This window comes from Hibiscus syriacus, unplaced genomic scaffold, assembly GCF_006381635.1.
Source record: "Hibiscus syriacus cultivar Baekdansim isolate YM2019G1 unplaced genomic scaffold, ASM638163v2 tig00110785_pilon, whole genome shotgun sequence".
Classification (NCBI taxonomy): domain Eukaryota; kingdom Viridiplantae; phylum Streptophyta; class Magnoliopsida; order Malvales; family Malvaceae; genus Hibiscus; species Hibiscus syriacus.
The window spans coordinates 546,143-569,212 of NW_024062862.1; the positions used below are offsets into that span (position 1 = coordinate 546,143).

At 33.5% G+C, this 23,070-nt stretch overlaps 1 protein-coding gene and 1 pseudogene across 1 annotated transcript; both read right to left on the minus strand.

Moving 5' to 3' along the window:
* Positions 1–12,083: 12,083 nt before the first annotated feature.
* LOC120140434 lies at positions 12,084–12,983 on the minus strand (annotated as a pseudogene).
* Positions 12,984–16,490: 3,507 nt separating this feature from the next.
* On the minus strand, positions 16,491–17,211 carry LOC120140411 (ethylene-responsive transcription factor ERF027-like). Its single transcript, XM_039155396.1, has one exon. It carries the CDS (start codon positions 17,209–17,211, stop codon positions 16,525–16,527), a length of 687 nt encoding a protein of 228 aa, XP_039011327.1. The 3' UTR covers positions 16,491–16,524.
* Between the last annotated feature and the right edge of the window lie 5,859 nt (positions 17,212–23,070).

Sequence of the window (23,070 nt, forward strand, 5' to 3'; positions counted from 1 at the left end):
CTAAAATAGCACACATGTATTTGAGAAAAATAATAACATTCTAATTGTTAAAAGTTTTAATCAAACAATCGAAAATCCCTCGATTAATGTCGGATCTGTCGATAGTTTCACTCTAACAACTAGTGGTTGCCGACCCAATAGGCAATAGTGCTATTGGGCTTTCGCTTGAACTAATTAGACTATTGAACAGTCAGAGTTGTGCATGTTAAGAGTCAAATTAAGAATTTCCATATAGAATAGCATCTTGGGGTACGTACAAAGTTTGCTATTAACACTTCAAGGATAAGAAATACGTACCCGAAAACAGTATGTAAGCAGCTGGGATCAGGAGATTCAATGGGCTTTAAAGGTAAAAGCTATTGATGGTGTGCTTGCATATAAAATATGGAAAGACAGAAATAATCGTCAGTTTGATAGTTAACAACTTACAGAAATTGAGATCATCCAAATATTAATTGTGCAGATAATGTTAATAGCAAACTCTTTACATATTGGGGTATGATACAGGTTAATACTTGTAGATAGAAATGGATACCCTTGTTTAATTTCTTGTTTCTGAAGGGTATTATATGTTCAAAAATAACTCTCAACCATTTGACATTAAAGGTTCACACCTTTGATATTTCTGATGCTCGAACCGAGACCTCAAGAAATGATAACAATTCAGTTACCACCGAGGTCGTTTGGTTCGTGTGATCAGTTTAAATTCGATTTTCACAATTGGTGACAGTCGATACTTAATATAAGAATGTTCTTATGGTGTTTGAAATTACTGTATTTAGAATATTATTGTTTGGTTTAGTTTTGATGAACTTATCGTTTCCTGGTAACTTTAACTGAATTGTGACTTTTCATTAGGTGTTGATGGTTATTCTTTTTGCGGTTGGTGTTTGGAGGAATGTGAGAAAAGTGGGTGCGTGGGGGAAAAGTGCTTTCAACACTGTAAATTCTCTTCCGATGGGAAACCGATTGATGGGTCGTGGTATTTATAAGAGCCCCTTTAGCAGAGATGGAAACAGTGGGACTGTTATTCCGATTGCCGGAACCATTGTATGGCTGCTAGAGAGGAAGAGAGACGGAAACTCGGTGGAAAACCGGTTAAATATCATGGAAAATGGCCTTTTAAACTTGTCTTTGCGATCCAGGTCCTTGCTGTTTCACCTCTTAGCTTAGTATACTCTCAATTCCATTAGTGAATTGCCTATCAATCTCTAGACTGTGTTGGTTTTTTAGATTGTTGTTCTTGTTACTGATGGTTTTGTTCTGGTGATTTTCAGAACCTGTTGCTGTAGCTTTCTCTGCAACAAGCCTTGCTTTACAGTTTCATGGTTGGATCACCTTTTTTATCCTTCTGAACTATAAGTTGCCTTTGAGGCCTGATAAAAGGCCTTACTATGAATATACTGGCATGTAGCACATCTACATCATCCTTGCGATGAACTTCTGGTTCTGGAGTGCTGTTTGACACATTCGGTGAGCACTACTCTTCGTATTAGTGTAATTTTAGCACACAATGATCCTGAATTGGAAGCTTAGAGAATGTTGACAGTCGTTAAATTTCACTTTATCGATTAGGAGAAAATTTCTTGCCACCAGAGTCCGTGTTAGGTTCTTAGTCATGTAAACATTTTTTGACGACTTTAGGAAGTAAGTTGAGAGATAAGGGTTTGACCATGTTTTCACCATAGCTTGTATAGTTTAACTCGTGGTAACAATAATAGTTCCAATCATGTAAGATGTCGAGTTGACGGGAAGCTAGATTATTCAGCTGCTACCGCGCTCATTGGCTTCAGTTTTATTCTAACAATACTTCAAGCCTTTAATGTGAGAGATGAAGCTTCGAGAGTCATGGTTGCAGCTCCACTGATTGCATTTGTGACAACACATCTTGTATCTGAACTTCTACAAGCTTGATTACAGTAATCCTTTCCTAATTAACCAGTATCTGCCAGACAACATTATTAACAATCTACTAGCCTCGCCACTAGGGCCATGCATTAAGTAAAATTGTGCGAGTGCTGAATCCATTCGATTCGACTAAATTCAGAATTGCATTCCTCAAATGCCTTAAAACTATTCAGGATCTACCTGAACTTTCTTCATGCTCTGTCAGGGACAATGCCGAGTTCAGGACCTTGACACTCCTCAAGAAAATAAAGTGATACTTTTTTTTCATGGAGACGAGTGCTTATTTACCAAATGATGAAATTGTATCGAGTAACAGGACTCACCCATGGTGTAAACACTCATTTTTTTAAAAGATAGAACTAGCAAGAGTTCATTCCTAAGAGGACTCTTCCACTACCATATCTTTTAAAGCAACAACCACACCAACAAACGTGCAACAACAGAACAAGGAGTCTAGTTGCATTAGGATTCTATTGTTAATAGGATTCTAAAAATAGTTAGTTTTTTTTCACTATAAATACATGTAATTCTCCCCATTTGTAAAACACGATTTACATAGAAGATACAGAGGAAAGCACGAAAAAATACAAAGACAAAACTATTGTAAACGATTCGAAAATGAAATAAAAGGTAGCATCTTTTTTTACATTGATTCGTTCATTTATCGCATGTGCATGTTATTTTTCTTGAGATTTGGTTTGAATAACCCAAAGCGTGGGTTGCGCCGATGACCAAAAAGGGGTAGGGTTTCGAAGTTTCGAACCTAGATCTACTCCCGAGGCATGTTCATTTTTTAAAGTATTTAATATTCCCCCTAAGTCAATCTTATCTTTAATTTACCTTGAAATTTACCCTTTAATTTTACTTTTATATTAATTTCGTCCCATATATATTTATTTATTTATTTACTATATTTCTTTTTATATTTATATTATATTATTTTTATTATATATATCTTATATCATTCTATATATATATATATATATATATATGTGTATAGATGTATTAATTTTTCTCCATTTACTATGTATATATATTTTTTCTTAATATTATATTTTATATGTTTTTATATATATATTTTTTAATATTCTATTTTTGTTTTTATTTATTTATATATATATATTATTTTTACTTTATTTTATTTTTTTCTATTATTTTTTTCTTAATATCATATATCTTTATTTTTTTTTACTTAGTATTATATATTTATTATTTTTATTTGTTTTAGTCAATACTACTTTATATGTACACATTATTTTTATTCATTTTTAATTTCTTTTACCTTTTTTATTTTTTTTACTCCATTAATATTTTCTCTTTATCTATGTCTTTGTTTTTTTAACATTTTATTCATTTTGTTTATTTTTGTTTATTTTTATTATTTTTTACGTGTTTTGTTATTTTTCATTTTTTCTTGTTTTATTTATTATTCTCACGTTTGCACACTTGCTATCCTAATTCGATTTTATACTCCGCTACGAGTCAAACGTTTTTATCTTTTAAAGGTATTAAATCAATCAATTGTAAGTAATTTGAATCGGGTCTGTCAAATTTTAATTTAAATTTCAAATTTTCGCAACTAAGGCAACCGACAAATTAATTGGTACCGAAAGGGCGGTTCAAGGGTGCTAATCCTTCCTTGACCGTAACCGACTCCCGAACCCGACACATTTCTGGTAAAAACGCAAATCAGATAAGATGGTTTTCCACCCACCTAAATTCGTTTTAAAATGGTCGGTGGCGACTCCAATCCACATTTTTCAAGTCGAAGCCCAATTCCGGGGCCCAACCGAAAGACGGTTACGACAGCTTGGCGACTCCCCTTGGGACATGTAAGTGAGTCATGCCGAAATTAATTTTCGGTTATCTTTTTTTTAGCGAAAATTACAAGTTTAAATTTTAATTCATTTATTTGATTCCAATTATTTATCTTTGATTATTTTTTTCAAGTAAATAGTTGTACTGACGTTTTTTCAATGATTTCAGATTTTTGAAAAAGTTTTCATCTTAGCTCTATACCCGAGCTCCGAACCCTTTTAAGTGGGGGTGAAAGTGACGCCTTCGTGTGAATTTAGTCACCGTGTGGGCCTAGCAAGTAGCCTTCGGGATTCATATACCTTATGTCTTCGTGTGAATTTATTCACCGTGCGGGCATAAGGGAATGTTTCCTCTCGAGTTTAACTTAGTCCACATAAGCTTGTAATGAGCTTAGGACTAAGGGTCTGGTAAACCCAAGGGGGCACCAGCAAGGAGAACTCGGGTCCCGTTTTTTAGAACCTAAACCGGGAGGCTATGGAGAATTAGAGCCCACCCCAAAACCTCATTCCAAACCCTAGGCTGCTTTGTTTCATGCTTTACTTTCTGTTCAAAGCATGCGAACTAGACAAATATGCGGTTAGGATTTGTGTGGAATTAGCATGCGGGATAGAGATCATGTCCGGGTAGGAATTAAAGCATGAGGGGTAGATATCATGTGGGGTAGGACCTTTTATTTTCATTATTATTATCTTTACCTTACTAACTCTTTTCAATTTTTCTCTCTTTTATTTTATTTCCATCATCTGCATCATTCAAAACAGGTGTTGATCCACACAAAAAACGTGTTCGTTAACCATAAATAATTTGCATTAATGGACAAAGGGGTTGTAATACAAGAGATGAGAAACGCAGGGGTCTGACTATGGTTAGAAAGACTCAGAAAGAAAATGAGGACAATTTGCAAGACAATTATGTGTCACATTCGATCAAGAAGACATGATGCCCACAATCAAGTACATCAAAAGTTAACTTTTCAAAAATGGGTTGACAAAGGTGGCAGGGCAAGACGAGAAAAAGGTTACTGACCTCGAGAGTCCATTCAAAGACAACAAGATCAAGATGGCAAGTCACTTTCGACAAATTCAAGAAACAAGCAAATGAACTTCGGATAATCCCTTTGATGGAGGATTTCAATGGAATTTCCGATTCAGTAAAGGATAAAAGCCAGAGATGCAGTCATTCGACATTTTTTGGGAACCAATACAAAAAAACAACTCAATATTTTCAAGGTTTAGCCAGAGAAGTCGGGAGCGGTTCGGCAGGGTATTCGACCGGTGACACACGAAGGCAGAAGACTAGTCAACTTGTTTCGAGGTCTAGAGGATTTAGTCCAGATGTACCTTTAAATATGTTTATTGTCTCTTAAAAGATATAACACTTTTGTCCCAATAAAGATTATTTATAATAACATACATGTTTTTGGATCAATGCCTCGAACATTTCATGCATTTTTGCATTTTGTATCTGCATTTCATTTTTAAGCATTTTCATAAACATGAAATTTATTCATGAAGGATTCGATGAAGTGGTTTTAACCACATGACACCACATGGAAGCAAGATTGTAACATTAAAAGAAAAAATTGAAATCGGTACAGTGGGAGCTCGATCAGTTGGTTATATGACTAAGCTTGCCATGATGATATGAGAAAAGAGTCCACATATCCTGAGGGCTACGATGTTGAAGCTGTTTGTAGTTGTCACATAGAATGCTCCAAATATTCCTCTGAGAACTATAAGGCGCTGAAGTGCAAGATCCAAAACCTGATTGATTCAGGGGTATGGATAGCCGAAGAAGGGGGAATTGCATATACCATTTGCACCTAGAGGATTGTTTTGTTTGAACACGTCTTTGATATTTTGCTTAATCTTTTAAACGATTGAATTTATGCTACTTTCTAAGGTGGAGCAATTGAACAAATTTTAATCTTTAGTTCTTCGAATATTAAATGAATTAAGGATTCTTTTAATTCTTCAAGAATTATAAATTTTTGACATATGTCAAGATTAGACCTTTCTTATCCTGTCTCAAACCCCAAAATAAAATACCTTCATTCTTTACCCAAAATAACTCATGGTCATTACCAAAAAGACCAAGTTTTGACGTTACCACCCCTTTGAAACTTTTTCATACCATACCTTTCTTTGAGTCGATAAAGTCACACCATTGTCTTTTTAGACTAAAAATTGACATTTTTATGTCATCAAAACCCAAGGCATTGAGTTGTTCGTTTGAACATGAGCATTCTTCTAAGACACAACTTGGGGCATCTCGCAGAGAGCCTGAACATTGAGACATGTTGGGGGCAAGAAGCAGAAAGAAGAATTCACTCGAAATAATTCTATCATGCATTAATTACACTGTTTTCATGAGAATAAAATTAATCCTGAAAATCTATCCCCTGGGGATACCTCTTCTGTGAAAGCTTCTATGTATGAAATGATGAACGACTTTCTTTCTTTACCCCTTCACAACAGGAGAAAATATATATCTTTTGTGTCCCCTTTTGAGCCTATAGTATTTTTCTTCTGATTCAACCCTAACCAAGGATCACCCTCCACACTGGGGGGCAAGGTGGAGAAAATATGCTCGCATGAGTGAAGACATTGATTCAAATGAGATACCGAAAGGTGAACCAAATGCCCAATGCGAAGATTCAATCAGAACAAAAAGAGAAAAAAAGCAAAGAGGAAATAAAAAGAGGAAAAACAAAGGAAAATTGAAGAAAAAAGAAGACAATATGCACATGCAAAGATTCTCTCGATTCAAACGACGCATCGAGATTCAAACTATGAGATTGATCAAATCACTGAACCACTTCACTCGAAGATCATAGAGCATCAAATGAGATTGATCAAGCACAATCATTTCTGAATTACTGAATCACTCCACTCGAAGATCATAGAGCATCAAAAGAGACACACATATGAGCAGATTCAAATTTAGCAAGATATGATTAAGACATCAGAATGAATTGATCCCTGGTTCAATCACCCTTAAACACTTGTTTGAGACTTTTATCCCTTTATTTCATAACCATGAACCATGACCTACATTAAGTGCCTTAAAAGTCCCTTCTAATCATCATGGATTTCTAAACAGAAGAGACTATCTTCAATTTCATCCCGCCCATCAGGACTAATCGTTATTTGCAAAAAAATAGTGTAATTAATGTATGATAGAGAAAAATAACAAAGGGGGGTTCAAGACGTAAATTACGAATAACATCTTGAAACCAAAGAGGATTTGAGTTGAAAACCTGAAAAGGCGGCTCGAATACGAAAATTGGGCAGCTGAGGCGATCGCACAAATTCCTTGATAAGGCATCGCACAATCCGAGCATGACCATGAAAGTTGGGAGTCGAGAACACTTCCAGTAGAGGAGCATATAAGATACCCCATCAAACCTTTGAGCATCAAATAAACAAAAATGTCAAACCTTTGACCAAACACAATAACTGAGACTTTTTATCCTTTCCTTACTTAACCATTTCCCAAAAATAGCTTTGATCTTGGCACGTGTCAAATAGCTATAATTTATTGAAGGATTAACATTGTAATTAATTCTTTGATATCCAATGAACTCTAGTTTTATGATTCGTCTCAATTGTAAAACCGTGAAAGGGGAAATTTTTTCAAAACTTCTGATTAAACATTTTTCGAAACTCTTTTAATTGATATTTTCAGAACTTTGAAAATAAAAGAGAAACATTTTTTCAAACAGGACAATCTCTCTAGAGTGAATCTTGGTAAATGACATGTGGCTCTCAGACAGTAATCTCATGCTTAGAATTAATGTTGAAGCAAGAAATGAGGAACAATAGGGGCACTTTTAATGTTGGGGCATTTTTGGAGATTCAACATTGAATATTGGGGCATCTCCGGGATTCAAAATCCTGATGCGAATGATCAGATCTTCCGAAGGCTTTTCCTCCACATGTAGGAACCAACAGGCAAAAAATGAGATTCTGTCCAAGGAATAAAACAAGAACTCATTCATTATGCATACATTTTAGAGCATCATATTTATCATTTTTTTCACATACATAAGTTTTGCAGCTTTAGAGTCAAGTTTCAACTTCAAGGCGAAAGATACTTGATTCAAAAGAGTTTGTAAAAATCGATGGTGGTTGCTTAACTCAGCAGCAAGAAGTCACACTTCAACCAACTCGACATATTGAAAGATCGATATTCATCTTCAGATTCAACATTTCCAATATAATTTTGTCTCGCTTGAGATAGTCTCATTTAATGCAGATGATTATCTCACTTGAGATTGTTTTTCTTAAAACAGACTTTGTCTCACTTGAGACTGTTTCACTCGAAAAAGGCATTTCATTTCATTCAAGACTGTTTTTAAAAAGAAGTTTTATCTCGCTTGAGATAGTTTCCCTTGAAACAAAATTTTGTCTCCTTGATACAGTTTCTCTTGAAACATAAACATTGAAAACATTTCTTTGAAATGAATTTTGTCTCTCTTGAGATAGTTTCCCTTGAAACAAAATTTTGCCTCCTTTGAGACAGTTTCTCTTGAAACATAAAATTGAAAACATTTCCCTTGAAATAAATTTCGTCTCTCTTGAGACAGTTTCCCTTGAAACAAATTTTCTCTCTCTTGAGACAGTTTTCCTTGAAACAAATTATTTGAATATGTTTTATTTGAAACAAATTTCATCTCCCTTGAATAGTTTCTTTTGGAACTAAGTTTTGTCTCTCTTGAGACAGTTTCTCTTGAAATAAATTTCGTCTCTCTTGAGACAGTTTCCCTTGAAACAAAATATTCGAATTTATTTCCCCTAAAACAAATTTTGTCTCCCTTGAGACAATTTCTCTTGAAACACAAAATCTTCAAATTTATTTCCCTTAAAACAAAATTTTGTTTCCCTTGACACCGTTTTCATGAAACAACAGATATCTTTGAGATCGTTTCCCTTGAAATGAATTATATCTCTTTCGAGACAACTTCTCTTGAAGCATCATCTGAACCGTTACACTCAGCTCAGACACATACTTGAGATGGTCGAAAAGCATTTCTCAAATCAAAAATAGAATGTGCACATCATATTTAACATTTGAAGAATTTAAGATCAGGGATCTGAACTTGAAGATTCAAGAATCAAGATTCCAGATAGGCAACCGGAGATCGAGATTTCTCTCCATAGCCCCAAGATAACATATGTTGCATATGCATTTTAGGCATACCTAAGAGCATTGCATCCATAGCATCACATATATGCATAACTTTTTCAGGTTTTAGCTAGAGTCAATTTCAACTTCGCAGCGAAGGATATTGAACTCAAAGCGACACAATTTGCTCGAGAGTAGATTTCAACTTCACGACGGAGAATATCTAACTCGAAGCTAAACTTCACAATAAAGGGTTATCCACGGTTTCAACTTCACGGCGAAGGGAATCGTGTCCACCCGCAACATACAATACTTGGATTTCAACTTCACGACGAAGGATATTCAAGTCAAGGCTGAACTTCACGACGAAGGAGCCATCCGCGATTTCAACTCCACGACGGAGGATATCGTACCCGTACATCCACGATTTCAACTCTACGACGGAGGATATCGTGCCATTTGAGGCTCAACTTCACGACGAAGGGGCTTCCCAGTTTCAGAGCCAATTTCAACTTCACAACAAGAGATATTGGACTCAAGACAACACAAGCTCAACTTCACAACGAAGGGGCGACTGATTGTCAACAAACAACTTTTCAGTTTCAGAGCGAAGGGGCGGCTGGCTGTCAACAAACAATTTCCAAGTTCCATAGCCAATTTCAACTTCACAACGGAGGATATTGGACTCGGAATAATACTACCCACATGGATTTCAACTTCACGATGAAGGATCAACTTCACGACGAAGGGGCCACCCGCGATTTCAACTTCACGACGAAGGGGAATCGTGCACACAAGCAGCATCCATCTCTAGATTGGATTTCAACTTCATGACGAAGGATATCCAACTAAAGAAGGGTTATCTATCACCAAAGACCTTCGAGTTCGATTACATTCAACTCAGAGGTAAATCAAATTTACAGCATAGCTCAAGGCAAGAAGGGTTATCTATCAACGAAAATTGTCGAGTTCGATTCCATTTAGCTCGATGACACCTCAATCACATTATTTTCCGGCTGCAATCGAGGTTTTCAAACCGAGAAGAATATCTGGGTTAATCGTCCTTAGTAGCAAGAAGCCTTTTTTCCGTCAGCATAGCTTAAGTCGAGAAAAACTATCTGTCAACGAAGACTTTTCAAGTTCAGTTTCATTCAGCTCGAGGGCATATCAACCATATTGTGGAGTCAAGGGATTACTTTCCAGTCGAATTTTTAGCGAAGGTCTTTAAACCGAGAAGAATACCAAAGAGGACTACAACGAGAAGCCACATTCTGATTCAAATCATTTCAAGATGGACTCGATTTCGTGACGGAGGAGCCATCCGCAACTCAATTCGACAGGGAGTTATTCTTCAACTCCATTGAACGAAAATTTGTGTCTTTTTATCTTGTCATATTTTTCGTTCCACGAAAAATGACAAAGAGGGGCAGCTGTAGACACCTATTTTCTTAAAAGATAGAACTAGCAAGAGTTCATCTCCTAAGAGGACTCTTCACCACCATATCTTTTAAAGCAACAACCACACCAACAAACGTGCAACAACCGAGCAAGGAGTCTAGTTGTATTAGGATTCTATTGTTAATAGGATTCTAAAAATAGTTAGTTTTTTCACTATAAATACATGTGATCCTCCCCATTTGTAAAACACGATTTACATAGAAGATACAGAGGAAAACACGAAAAAATACAAAGGCAAAGCTATTGTAAACGATTCAAAAAGGAAATAAAAGGTAGCATATTTTTTTACATTGATTCGTTCATTTCTCGCATGTGCATGTTCTTTTTCTTGAGATTTGGTTTGAATAACCCAAAGTGTGGGTTGCGCCGATGACCAAAAAAGGGTGGGGTTTCGAAGTTTCGAACCTAGATCTACTCCCGAGGCATGTTCATTTTTTAAAGTATTTAATATTCCCCCTAAGTCAATCTTAATCTTTAATTTACCTTGAAATTTACCCTTTAATTTTACTTTTATATTAATTTCGTCCCCTATATATATATTTTTAATTATATATATTTTTTATTTACTATATTCCTTTTTTTATTTATATTATATTATTTTTATTATATATATCTTATATCATTATATATATATATGTATAGATGTATTAATTTTTCTCCATTTACTATGTATATATATTTTTTCTTAATATTATATTTTATACATTTTTATATATATTTTTCTTAATATTCTATTTTTGTTTTTATTTATTTATATATATATATTATATTTTTACTTTATTTTATTTTCTCTATTTTTTTTTCTTAATATCATGTATATATTTATTTTTATTTGTTTTACTTAGTATTATATATTTATTATTTTTATTTGTTTTAGTAAATATTACTTTATATGTACACATTATTTTTATTATTTTTTAATTTCTTTTACCTATTTTATTTTTTTACTCTATTAATATTTTCCTTTATCTGTGTATTTATTTTTTAATATTTTATTCATTTTGTTTATTTTTATTATTTTTATTATTTTTTACGTATTTTGTTATTTTTCATTATTTTTTGTTTTATTTATTATTCTCACGTTTGCACACTTGCTATCCTAATTCGATTTTATACTTCGCTACGAGTCAAACGTTTTTATCTTTTAAGGGTATTCAAATTAATCAATTGTAACTAATTTGAATCGGGTCTGTCAAATTTTAATTTAAATTTCGAATTTTCGCAACTAAGACAACCGACAAATTAATTGGTACCGAAAAGGCGGTTCAATGGTGCTAATCCTTCCTTGACCGTAACCGACTCCCGAACCCGACACATTTCTGGTAAAACGCAGATCAGATAAGATGGTGTCCGACCCACTAAATTCGTTTTAGTCGGTGGCGACTCCAAACCACATTTTTCAAATCGAATCCCAATTTCGGAGCCCAACCGAAAGATGGTTACGACAAATGGTCGAGCCAAACCGGTGCATAGAACATCGATGGCTCATGTCTTTATGCGTTTCTGTAGAATCTGCTTTAAAATGTCCCGTTTCTGCAATTTGAAGTCCAGTTTTTTAGACTCTCAAGTCTTTTCTTTTTGGGAAAATCTGTATGTCCAGAAAGACAATACAATTTGAATGTAAATCATTGTGTTGTATCTTTTAAGTTTCAAGTAGCTTGTTTTGAATGCTAATTAATTATGACAATCTATTTAATTAGGATAAGAGCTTGATTGGAGAATCTTAATTACTCTTTATTACTACTTAAAACAACACATATACATACTCCGGTCAGAATCAAATTTTGGTCCCACTTTAAGACCATCCGTACTTGCCAAAAATACGAAGTACGGATCAATGTTGTCGGTTCCTAAATATACTAAAAATAGTATTCCTGTGTAATTATACTCGAAGCTGAACTCGATTAAATCGAGTAGCTCCAGAGAGGTACATAATCATCGGAAGCATCGAATTCTTGTTCATCCCCTGTATATCCACAACGAGGAGGAGACATCATCATCCCCGCCGCCATGTTTGCGAAATACTTGTTGGTCCCAAACACTGCCTCCTCGTCCAAATAGAACTCATTTTCCGGCATTTCATTTCCTCCGCCTCCGTGTTTTCACCTCTCTTTGCGTCGTCTGAATGCGATGGCTCAGAGGGTCGAAATATCTCCGCCGCCTCTGCTGCTGCCTTCTGGATGTCTTTTGGATCAGTAGAAGCAGGTACCGGAAGCCTCCAAGCAGAGTCTGCGAAGTTCAGACAAGCCAACTTTCCTCTCAGAGCTAACGCCGCCACGTCGTGTGCACGTGCCGCCATCTCCTCGGTCGGAAATGTCCCCAGCCAGATCCTCGATTTCTTGTTAGGCTCCCTCACTTCGCATACCCACTTACCGGAATCCCTCCGGCGGACTCCTCTGAATACCGGGTGTCGTGTCTCCCGGAATTTCTTCCTCCCAGCTCGTTTTTTCGGGTAACACGAAGCTAGCATCACATCTTCATCGGAGAAATTCGTCGGACGACAGCTTCCACTTCCACTATCCGACATCGGTGACGAAACAAACCCAGAAGTGATCATCTCATAATCTTGACCGAGAAAATCAATTCCAAAACGAAGCAATAATGAATTAAAACGGTAAAGTCAAAGAAGTTGAAGATTCAGTTAATTAAACATTTGAGTTGGACAGTTCCAACAGTGAACTTGGGAGCTGAGTTGGAGTAAGCTAAAGAAAAACTTTTTAGGAATAAAAGGATGAGACTTGGATTTGACTTTTGAGTGAATGTGAAAGACAATTATGAAATGAAATGGCTTTAAATATATATAAGAAGTTGTGGAGATCAAAAGTGTGGATTTAAAGAAGGGGGACGAACACGGGAAGTTGAAGAGGATCCAGGCTGTAGGTCTTTTGTGGAGTGAAGAGGAGGATGGGGATCCACGCTTGGGTTTTGCTTAGCCAGCTGTACCATTTTTCAAACAACTTCTCATACTTGAGGGGACGACACGTGTGGTTTTGAGGATTTGACTTATGAAGCTTCTGGAGAAAATTATTATTTCTCTAGCTGTCGGAGTCAAAAGCGACACCTTCTGTATTATCTCTTTACAAGTATGGCGGACGATTTCCTTTCAGCGTCCTTTGACCCTTTCCTAAGTACTCAAATCGGCGATGAATTGGAGGTGAGAGTGACGGGGACAGTTCAAAAGGAACTTTCAAACAGATGATGAGGTGGTAGCTGGCAAAGACCAAACCCCCGTATCTTTCACTTCAGAGTGACGTGACACGATTTTCATAATACACGGTTGACAGTTGAAATACTTGCTAACTCCCATTTTTACACTACACGACAAAGGGACACGCACACGACAGAGACGGCGGCGGTGGTGATGACTGATGATGGGTTAGAGCGTCTGTAGAATATTTTATTTTATTTGTTTTGCCGCGTTAGAGCGCGTGTACGGCGCGACCCATAGCCCATCCCCCACTCCTCCGCCTATTCTTTCACTTCTGACTTTTTCTTCCTTCCAAGTGTATTTTATCCCCACAATATCCATTGAAGTTTTTGCATAAGTTCCATGTTTTCCGTAAGCTCCCCATATTTTGTAGGTAAACTATACTATTATTAATTTATATGACCATTTTTAAATTTATATTATTATTTAAGAGTTTGAATGAGTTAAGATAATATTAAAACATCCTTCTTTAAATATTTTAATGACAATTTTAATTGTTCATACTTCTAAATAACTTTAAATAGGGTCACCCAAAAAAAATTAAACAAAATAATTAAAATATTTATCTAAGAATCAAATTCGTGTCTAATACAATAATATATTAATTTATTATCACTCAACTTAAAATTAATTCTAAATTTTTTAAGAAAATAATATTTTATTTTCTTCCACTCATGATATGAATGTGACAAAATCCATGTATCAATTAAAGATACACATGCTTCTTAACTTCACTTTAAGAACTAGAAAAAAAAACTATCATGAATTATCAAATAATCTATTCAAATTATTTTCTATAATCTTTAATATTCAAATACTATGGATTTCTCGTCTAGCTCAGTTGGTAGAGCGCGAGGCTCTTAACCTTGTGGTTGTGGGATCGAGTCCCACTGAGGTAATTCATAACGGAGGTCTTCTATGGAAGCTGCTCTCAACCTAACGTTGGGGACATCCTACTACCCTACCTCCCCCTTACCCCATTACATATGGGAATAGAGTCAGCTAATTTTTAATATTCAAATACTATACAAATTTATCACAATAAAATATTTAAATTTAATTTATTTTATTCATAAATTAAGGCAAAAACTCTCATTTTTATTTAATAAAAGGGTTATTAAAATATCAAATTTTATATCCGATATTTTTTTAACTCTATATTTGTAATGGGCTGAACGGACCCTTGCCCGTTGGTTATTCGGAAAGACGGGGTTTTGGGTCTTGGATAAGCCTTTCTTTCTTTGTATTTGGGTAACTTACACAGGATTCTAGCCTGGTTGATTTAGCTTTTGAATTTAACTATTTGTTCTCACATTCATCTTTATTTATTTTTTATTATATGATTCTCTAAATTCATATTTCTAACATAAGTTAAATCTTTGTCTTAATATTTTTGGTTTATAATTTTTTTAGTTGACATGAGATCCCTCAAATTTTATATTTATTATTCTATTCTTTAATTTAAAAAAAACCACATGTCCCACTTCCGCTATACAAATGATTTATCCTTGTCCATGGAACGAAGATCATTAAAGGAAAAACCTAATGATTCCATTCTTAATATTTATATAATTTATGCACATTATTGCTTTCATATCGCCATATAATCATTTACCCCATTAATTTCTGGAAAAAATTATTCATGTCGCACATGAAACACAGTTGCCGAATTTATAAAAAGTGTAAGCAAGATTGAGTGATATCAACATCACTATAATTAAATACTATTGTTATCGTAATTCTTCAACAATTATCATCCCATCCACTTTTGGAAAGACACAAATTCATCTTTTTATCTTTCTAAAATAAGGTCCATTTAAACATGAACAAAGGTTCCACCATTTTTTTATATTTCCTAAAACATTCTTAATTTTAAATATATATATTATTTTAAAATATGAGAATTTTGAAAAAAAATGAATTTTATAATAAATATAAAATTTAAATTCTTTAAGTATATATAAAATTCTATATATATTTTTAAAAAAATACTAAATATATATTAAATTTTTAAATTTTAACAAGTTACGCATTTCGAATTTCAAGACATACAAAAAGGGATGAACAGTAGTTTTCATGGTACAATGTAAACAAGGCAAGAATCTTTGAACATATAATCAATGATATGATTTCTTAACATAAATGTATCACCTAAATTTTGTTTTTGTTTTTGTTTTTAGTGCTTGAAGAATGTCTTAATTGTTGACGATTACATCTTTAACGTTATCGGCGCCTTTTAAGTTAATTATAATATATATTTATATATTAATTTTTTTAAAAATATTATTATTGTTCGTTCTTATAACATACTTGATTATTTGTTGTTATATTAAAATTATTACTTTAATTAATTTTACCTTTTCATATCATTCTTTATTTCCTTAAAAAAAACAATGTGCATATATAGATATCTTAATGAGAGCATGACGTGATAATTTGATCAATATTAAATTTTATCACATTTATAATGAGTAAAAAGATATATATGTATATAATTTATTCAATGGTGATAAAAAATGAAACGATAAAAGGATTCATGTAGTGGTGTTTGTTTTTTCTCTTTAGGGAAAGAAAGTTGTTGAGTTTTGAGCATCAAAATCTGTTCATATCAGTTAAAGAATTAAGATATGTGTAGTAATAAGTAGGCATATCCCAGTTTAATATTCATGCTAGCTATGGCCTATGGTGGAATGTGATTGAAACTTTACGAATTTAAAATTTCATCTGCTAAATTAACTTGCTTGGTAAAAAATGGGAATTGGTGGTACTACACAGACACCTCTGGGAGGGACCCCAATGCCTTTTAGCTTAGAAATAGGCTTTTTTTCATAGCCACTAACGTAAGAAAAATACCAGAGGGGGAAGAGTGAACAGTGAAAACTCTAAAATTCTGAGGACAACGAGCAAGCTATCGCCCACCACCAAGGGGGAAACGATCGTCCAAAACTTTGTATTCCTAAAAAAAGAAAACAGAGAAAACAAACACTTTATGTAGAAATATCAGTTTAAGGGTAAGTCCATAGGCTTTCTACATGTGAATTATTTGATGAATCATCAGAAGGTGGTGAGTTTATCCAGCTGGGAGGGCTTACAAGCATTCCTCCTGCCATATCCACCACCAAATTGGGGAAGTTTAAGAGCTCATCCTCGTCAATATATTCCTGACATGAACCAGAAGGCTGCATACTAGGACCTGACGTGGTACCCTCGTTTTCTGGCTTGCCCTCGTCTTTTGATGTGCGGCCGGTATTACTATATCGGTTGGGTGACCTGGCAGCGGCGGCAAGCGCAGCCACTTCCCTAATATCGGTTGGGGACGTAGAAGCCACTTGGGGATACGAAAGAACCATATCGGGGAAGTTGAGATTGGTGTCGGGACCTTTTAGGGCAATAGCAGCCACATCATACGCGGCGGCTGCCATTTCGGGTGTAGGGTACGTCCCGAGCCATATACGCGTCGTTTTACGGGGCTCCCTTATCTCGGACACCCACTTGCCGCTCCTGCTTCGTACACCGCGGTAAATGGCTGGCCGCTTTCTTGCCGATGGGGGGTTCCTGCCTGGAGATTGAACAAGCTCTGGCGACTGGCTTTGTGGCTGCTGCACTGGCACAAGAGGGTCAGTTATTTGGATAGGGTTCGGGGTGGGTGGTGGCTGCTCTTCTGAGGGCACATTCATTGAAGGATTCACCATATTTGTGTTATAGTTATGAATTGGTTGAAGGGTTTTAAAGGTTACTTTGTTTAGGGGATGTATTTATAGGGGAGAACTAAAAGAACGGGGAAAGGGTTTATTTAACAGGTATTTTCTGATCATAACATACCTTAGTTTATTAATATCATACGTATATCTTACCGATGCAATTATTTATATTCGAGATTTCTAAGAGAGAACAACATTTTTTTACTACTAAAACCACTCAATGAATTATGTCGTTGTTAAGGGTTGAAAAATTATTTCTATAATGAATCTTTATAACACTTAATCTAAATTAGTCAATGTATTAAACATCAATAATTATACTCAAATATTTATAAATTACAAACATATCAAATAAATTATGAATTGCTATTTAAAATGTTAATATCAAAACCATTAAGCAGTCTTAATAGTTGAAATGAATGTTGTTCTTTCTTAAGATTTTAAGTTAGTCATTGGGTAAGAAAAATTATGATTATATATTATATTATAATCATTTCTATTAAAAAGTCATGTTAATATTGGATTTTTTTATTTCACAAGTGAAATTAAGAAACCGTCACATATCTTATTTATTTATTAAAATATTAATTAAAAGTGAATAATTTAAAACTATGCTTATGAAATTAGAAAAAATACTATGGATAACTTTTTTTTAGATTATTAATGTATAAAATTTTATATCGATTGGATATTTATTTTAACTCTGGTTTTTACCATTGTACGTAATCGGGCTGAATGGATCCTTGCGCTTCGATTATTCAGAAAGACTTGTCTCACGGTCTTTGTTAAGCCTATTTTGTATGCATTTGGGGAAATTTGAGTAGGGCGAGCGTTTGATTGAGTTAAATTGAGTAAATTTTTTTGATATATTCCCTTTGATGGGTTTTATTTTATAACTTGAAGTTAACTTGATAATTTTTCAAGTTGAGTCAATTTTTTTTTAGTTTATATTTAAATTTAATTATAAATATTTATAATATTATAATATTATTTGATTTTAATTTAAATGATTTTTTATAATAATATATATATATATATATATTTCTTCATATATGATATACATATATCATATAGAGTTGAGGACACTATTTAAACTTGAAATTCAATATACTAATTACTAAAAATTGAGTTATTCGAGTTGAATTTTACAACTCAATTTGGACTTGAAATTTTTTTGAGTCGAGCTGAGTTTATGAAATTGTAGCTCAAAGTCAATTTGAGTCGAGTCGAATAAAAAATATCAATTTTTCGAGTCGAATCGAATTTTGTTCACCCCTAATTATAACTTTACGAGCATTATGCACCCACGGTGGAGGCACGTATATTGGGTTTGTTCAAACCAGAGTCTTTCAAGCAGGGGAGGGAGGGATATGATTCATGACGCCACAATTGAGGTGTTTATGTCCGGGTTCGAATTAAAAGTAGGTTTAGATTCGGGTCAATTTATTTTAAATCCACAAATTTAAACTTTTTATTTAAAATTTAGTCTGAATCGAACAGACACTCCTGACATAGATTGGTCTACATATGAGTGTCTGAATAAGGAGGGGATGGTTAACACAAGCTACAAAGGATTAACCTTGGTTTACAATCATTTCATTTCTATAAATGTTGTGATCATTTACCCCATTAATTTATGAACAAATCTGTAGAATAAACCCAATCATAAAACACAGTGACCAGCATTCAAACGGATGACAACCTACATTGACTGATAATTCAACATTGTAATCTTCATCCACTTTTGGAAAGACCCAAATTCTTCTTCTTCTTTTCTCCTTTCTAAAAGAAGGTCCATTCTTCCTAGAAAGAATGAATGCATATAAACTAATTGAAGGCTCCACCATTCTTGTAACCTCTTCATGAAATGCGACCAACTGAAGATTCAAATCTAAAGCATGCAACAAAAGAGAGGAACCAAAATCTGTAATTTTGACTTGAATTATTAATTTTGAAAGTTTTCAACTTAGATCTCACCTCCTTTTCCTAAATATTAATTTTGCCAATTCATCTAAACCTTGACTAAAATAAATATCGACAGAAAATCATATATTATAAAAAAATTATTAATTTGGAATAAATATCGATACAGAATCATGTATTATAGAACTTATATCAGAATAAATTTAAATTAAAAACATACATGATACCTACACTTGGTGCGACTTAAATTTAAGTACTCTAGATCTCAAGACCTTAACTTTTTTTTTTTTGGAAAAAATACACTATTAATAAACTTTTTTTTATAATAAATACGAGATAAGTCCAGAGCAATATTTGTTTGAAGATGACTTTAAAATCATTTGACAGTGAACATTCATACCCTTGACACTCGTGGTACTAGAACTCGGGACCTCATATGTATATTGGTTGATTCATGCACTGTATATAAACCTATATAAGAATTAGACCTAACATATGTTGGTTGCCATATATGTTCATAGTCTATGCTGACTTTTCTAACATATATTTCATTGAAAGAAAAAAACAAATCTGGAAAAAAGCTCAAAAGGTGTAAGAAGGTGAAGACATAGTTGATGGTCTCTTTTCAGGCAAGTTGGGCAACTTGACCACACAGCATTTGAACTTTTAATTTGGACTACCCTTTACTTATTACAGTAATAGTTTTCTCCCATTCCATCACACAAAAGTTTTGACAGTGTAAATAAAGCAGTAATTGTCATAGTACAACGATGTGTGGTCACTTTCGAGCCCCAAAAAATTAAAATTACCCGAGAGTTGTAAACAGTAGTTCTCATAGTACTATGATTGTCCCACTTATCAGTTGGTTTATTGTTACAGGCTTGCATGTCCCACCATGAACTACCCAAAACAACTAAAGATTTAACGAGCCGGGTTTCTAGTCGGATGCTATTACACCATTGTTCCATTTTGTAATCGATGGTATGGTTAGGTTAACCCCACAAACATATAGGAAAGAGAGCTTGCTGATTGATTGATTAAGTTCAGACTCTGCTCGTTGATTGCAATAATAATCAGAGTTAATTGATGTGGAAGAACACAGTGCGGAGAACATTGTAAAAACTATTGGGAGTTATGTCGGCCGTTCCGTAATTCATACCCTTATTCTGTTGATGAGGTGAGCCTCTTTCTGCGACTAATTTGACCCTCTTTTTATGCTTTTTTAAGTTGCGGACTCTTTTCAAATTTTGGGAACAAACTTCGTCTTCGCCTACACCCATATTCCATTGCCGACTTATGCCCAATGCATATACATCTTCTTTGCACATAGATAAAAAAAAATCATAAGGTCTAATTCTGAATTGTATCCCTCCATTTATGGAAAATTTTAAATTAGTCCTACTTTATTTTGGTTCTTATATTTTATAGAGCTAAGAAATTAGTTTAGTTGCTGATTATGACATCAACTTGAATATTATGAACTAATAATGATAGTATTATTGAATAAAAATATATATAATATAATTATAAGAAGAGTCCATAAAATTAGGATAGATTAATCACAAAAGTCTATCATTTTTCTTTAAACCATCATAGTGTACAAATTAGTCACTGAATAGTAGTGTATTATCATATAAAGAAATTATTAAAAATTCAACCAAACAACTTAAAAAAAATGATAGATACAAATATCATTGTCGACGGTGAAGGATAAACACCATCAATAATAACATAAAAAAAATAATATAACAATAATGACACATTGACAAACTCATTTTATCGCAACTTAATATTGACTTATAATTAGTTATTACGAACGTCTATCAATATAAAAGAGTCAGTCTAAAAGTTTAAAGTTAAAATATATTAATAAAATAATCAAATAAACGTCAACTATAAATACTACCTTTAAAAAGATTAAAAAAACTACAAGAACAAAAAAATGTTAAAGTACAGAAAAAAATAGGAAGAAATAAAACAATAAGAAATATAGTAAAATATGGATCGAAGTGTTTGGTCAAAATTAAGTCGGCAAACATCTTCAGTCCTCCTAAACAATTAAAGGAATAAAAAGGTAACTTTTTTTTCTTCTAATTTCTGCACATAAGTAAAAGATTTTAGTTTCTCAAAATTCTTAAAATTAGGGATGAAATTAATAATTAGAGTAGTTATCAATGCCCAAGATTGTAAAATGTTTGAGTCGGTAATACAATATTGATATCGTGGATGAGACTTGACCGATTGGGACCCAAAGATGAAACATATAATCTATTTGCTAATATATATACAAGTTTATTCAAACTGCAAAAACGATCCATGTGGAAATGTGATCCCTTGGAAGAAAACGCCTTCTCCAAAAGCATCACTGATTTCTCTTTCCATGACTTTCGCCTCAAATCTTGCCATTTTCATACCATTCTTCGTATTTGAGATTTTAGAGATGTTGCTCGTCACATCATCATGGTTAATTATGATTAATTAATTGATGAGAGTTTTTATTATATAAATAAATTATACAAAGAAATACCCTATGTTGTCTTAACACTTCGAATGGTTTGCAATATCACATATTCTATTTCCTAGAAAAAGTATCACACAATTGATAATCGGAGTGATTAATGAGTTGAGTCATTCGTGAATTGTTCGAATCCAACTCGGTTAATGCTCGCCTTAAGTTGACTCGACTCGTACTCAAATTCGACTCTAAATTTTAATGAGTTGAGTCAAGCAATATCCAATTCGAATCGATAAGTTTGTGAACAATTTGTTATTTTTTTTATAATATTTTAGTAGTTACCTTAAAAAAATATTGCATTAAACAAAAGAAAATTTAAATAATAATTATCAATTTACTAATAGATAATAAAAAAGATGTTAAATTATTAATTAATAATTACTACTAATTTATTAATATATTGATTTTATAATAAAATAATAAAATATTAAATATTAAATTAATAATTATTAATTTATTACACACACAAAAATACCCTAATTACTTTCCTTAAAAATTATTATAAGTTTAACGAGTAACGAGTTAAGCACTATCTAAGTCGTGATTAACTCGCTGATAAACGCTCCTAATCGATAATACTCTCTTTGAATTTATACGATTATTGATTTATATTTGCAAATATTGTCTTTATGATTATAACTACTCTAAGGTTTTATTTTTTATATAATACCTAAGTACTTATAACTTCCCAAATCTCAGAATCGAGTGTAGATACTTTTCAGTATATTGAATCTTTCTCGTTTTAGATATATGCAAACGCGTACTTAACACACATTTTCCCCAAATGTACCAATCTGCAGTAGTATATACCAACTAACAAGAAAAGCTGGTTTAAGTTGTGAATACAAACAGACAAATCAAAGAATCAATAAACAAATAAATAAACAAAAACGTGTTTCTAAAACAGTTTATACCGTTAACACGATATATATATATATATATTGTTTCCGCTTTTTGTGATTACACAGTGGTTCTCTAGAGAAAGAAAGCTATGGAGTTTCGATCATCAAAATCCGTGCATATGAGTTAAGAAATTCAGAGGATTGATAGTTGGTATATCCCAGTTCAGAATCTCCATCATACAAGACCTCTCAAGTTAATCGCAATTTCTACTTCAAATCTGATTCCCCACATTAACTTTCCTGGAAAAAAGAAGGATGGCTGGTACCACACAGACATACTTTTTAGCTTAGAAATAGGCTTTTTTTCATAGGCACTAACGTAAGAAAACACCAGAAAGAAAAAAGTGAAAAACTCTAAATTCTGAGGATGACAAGCAAGCTATCGTACGACTAGGAAGAGAAAAACATTCTGAGTCGTCCAACTCCAGGGGGGATCGATCGACCAACACTTTGTATTACTGGAAAAACAAGAGAGAAAACAAACAGTTTGTTGACCATCATCAACAACTA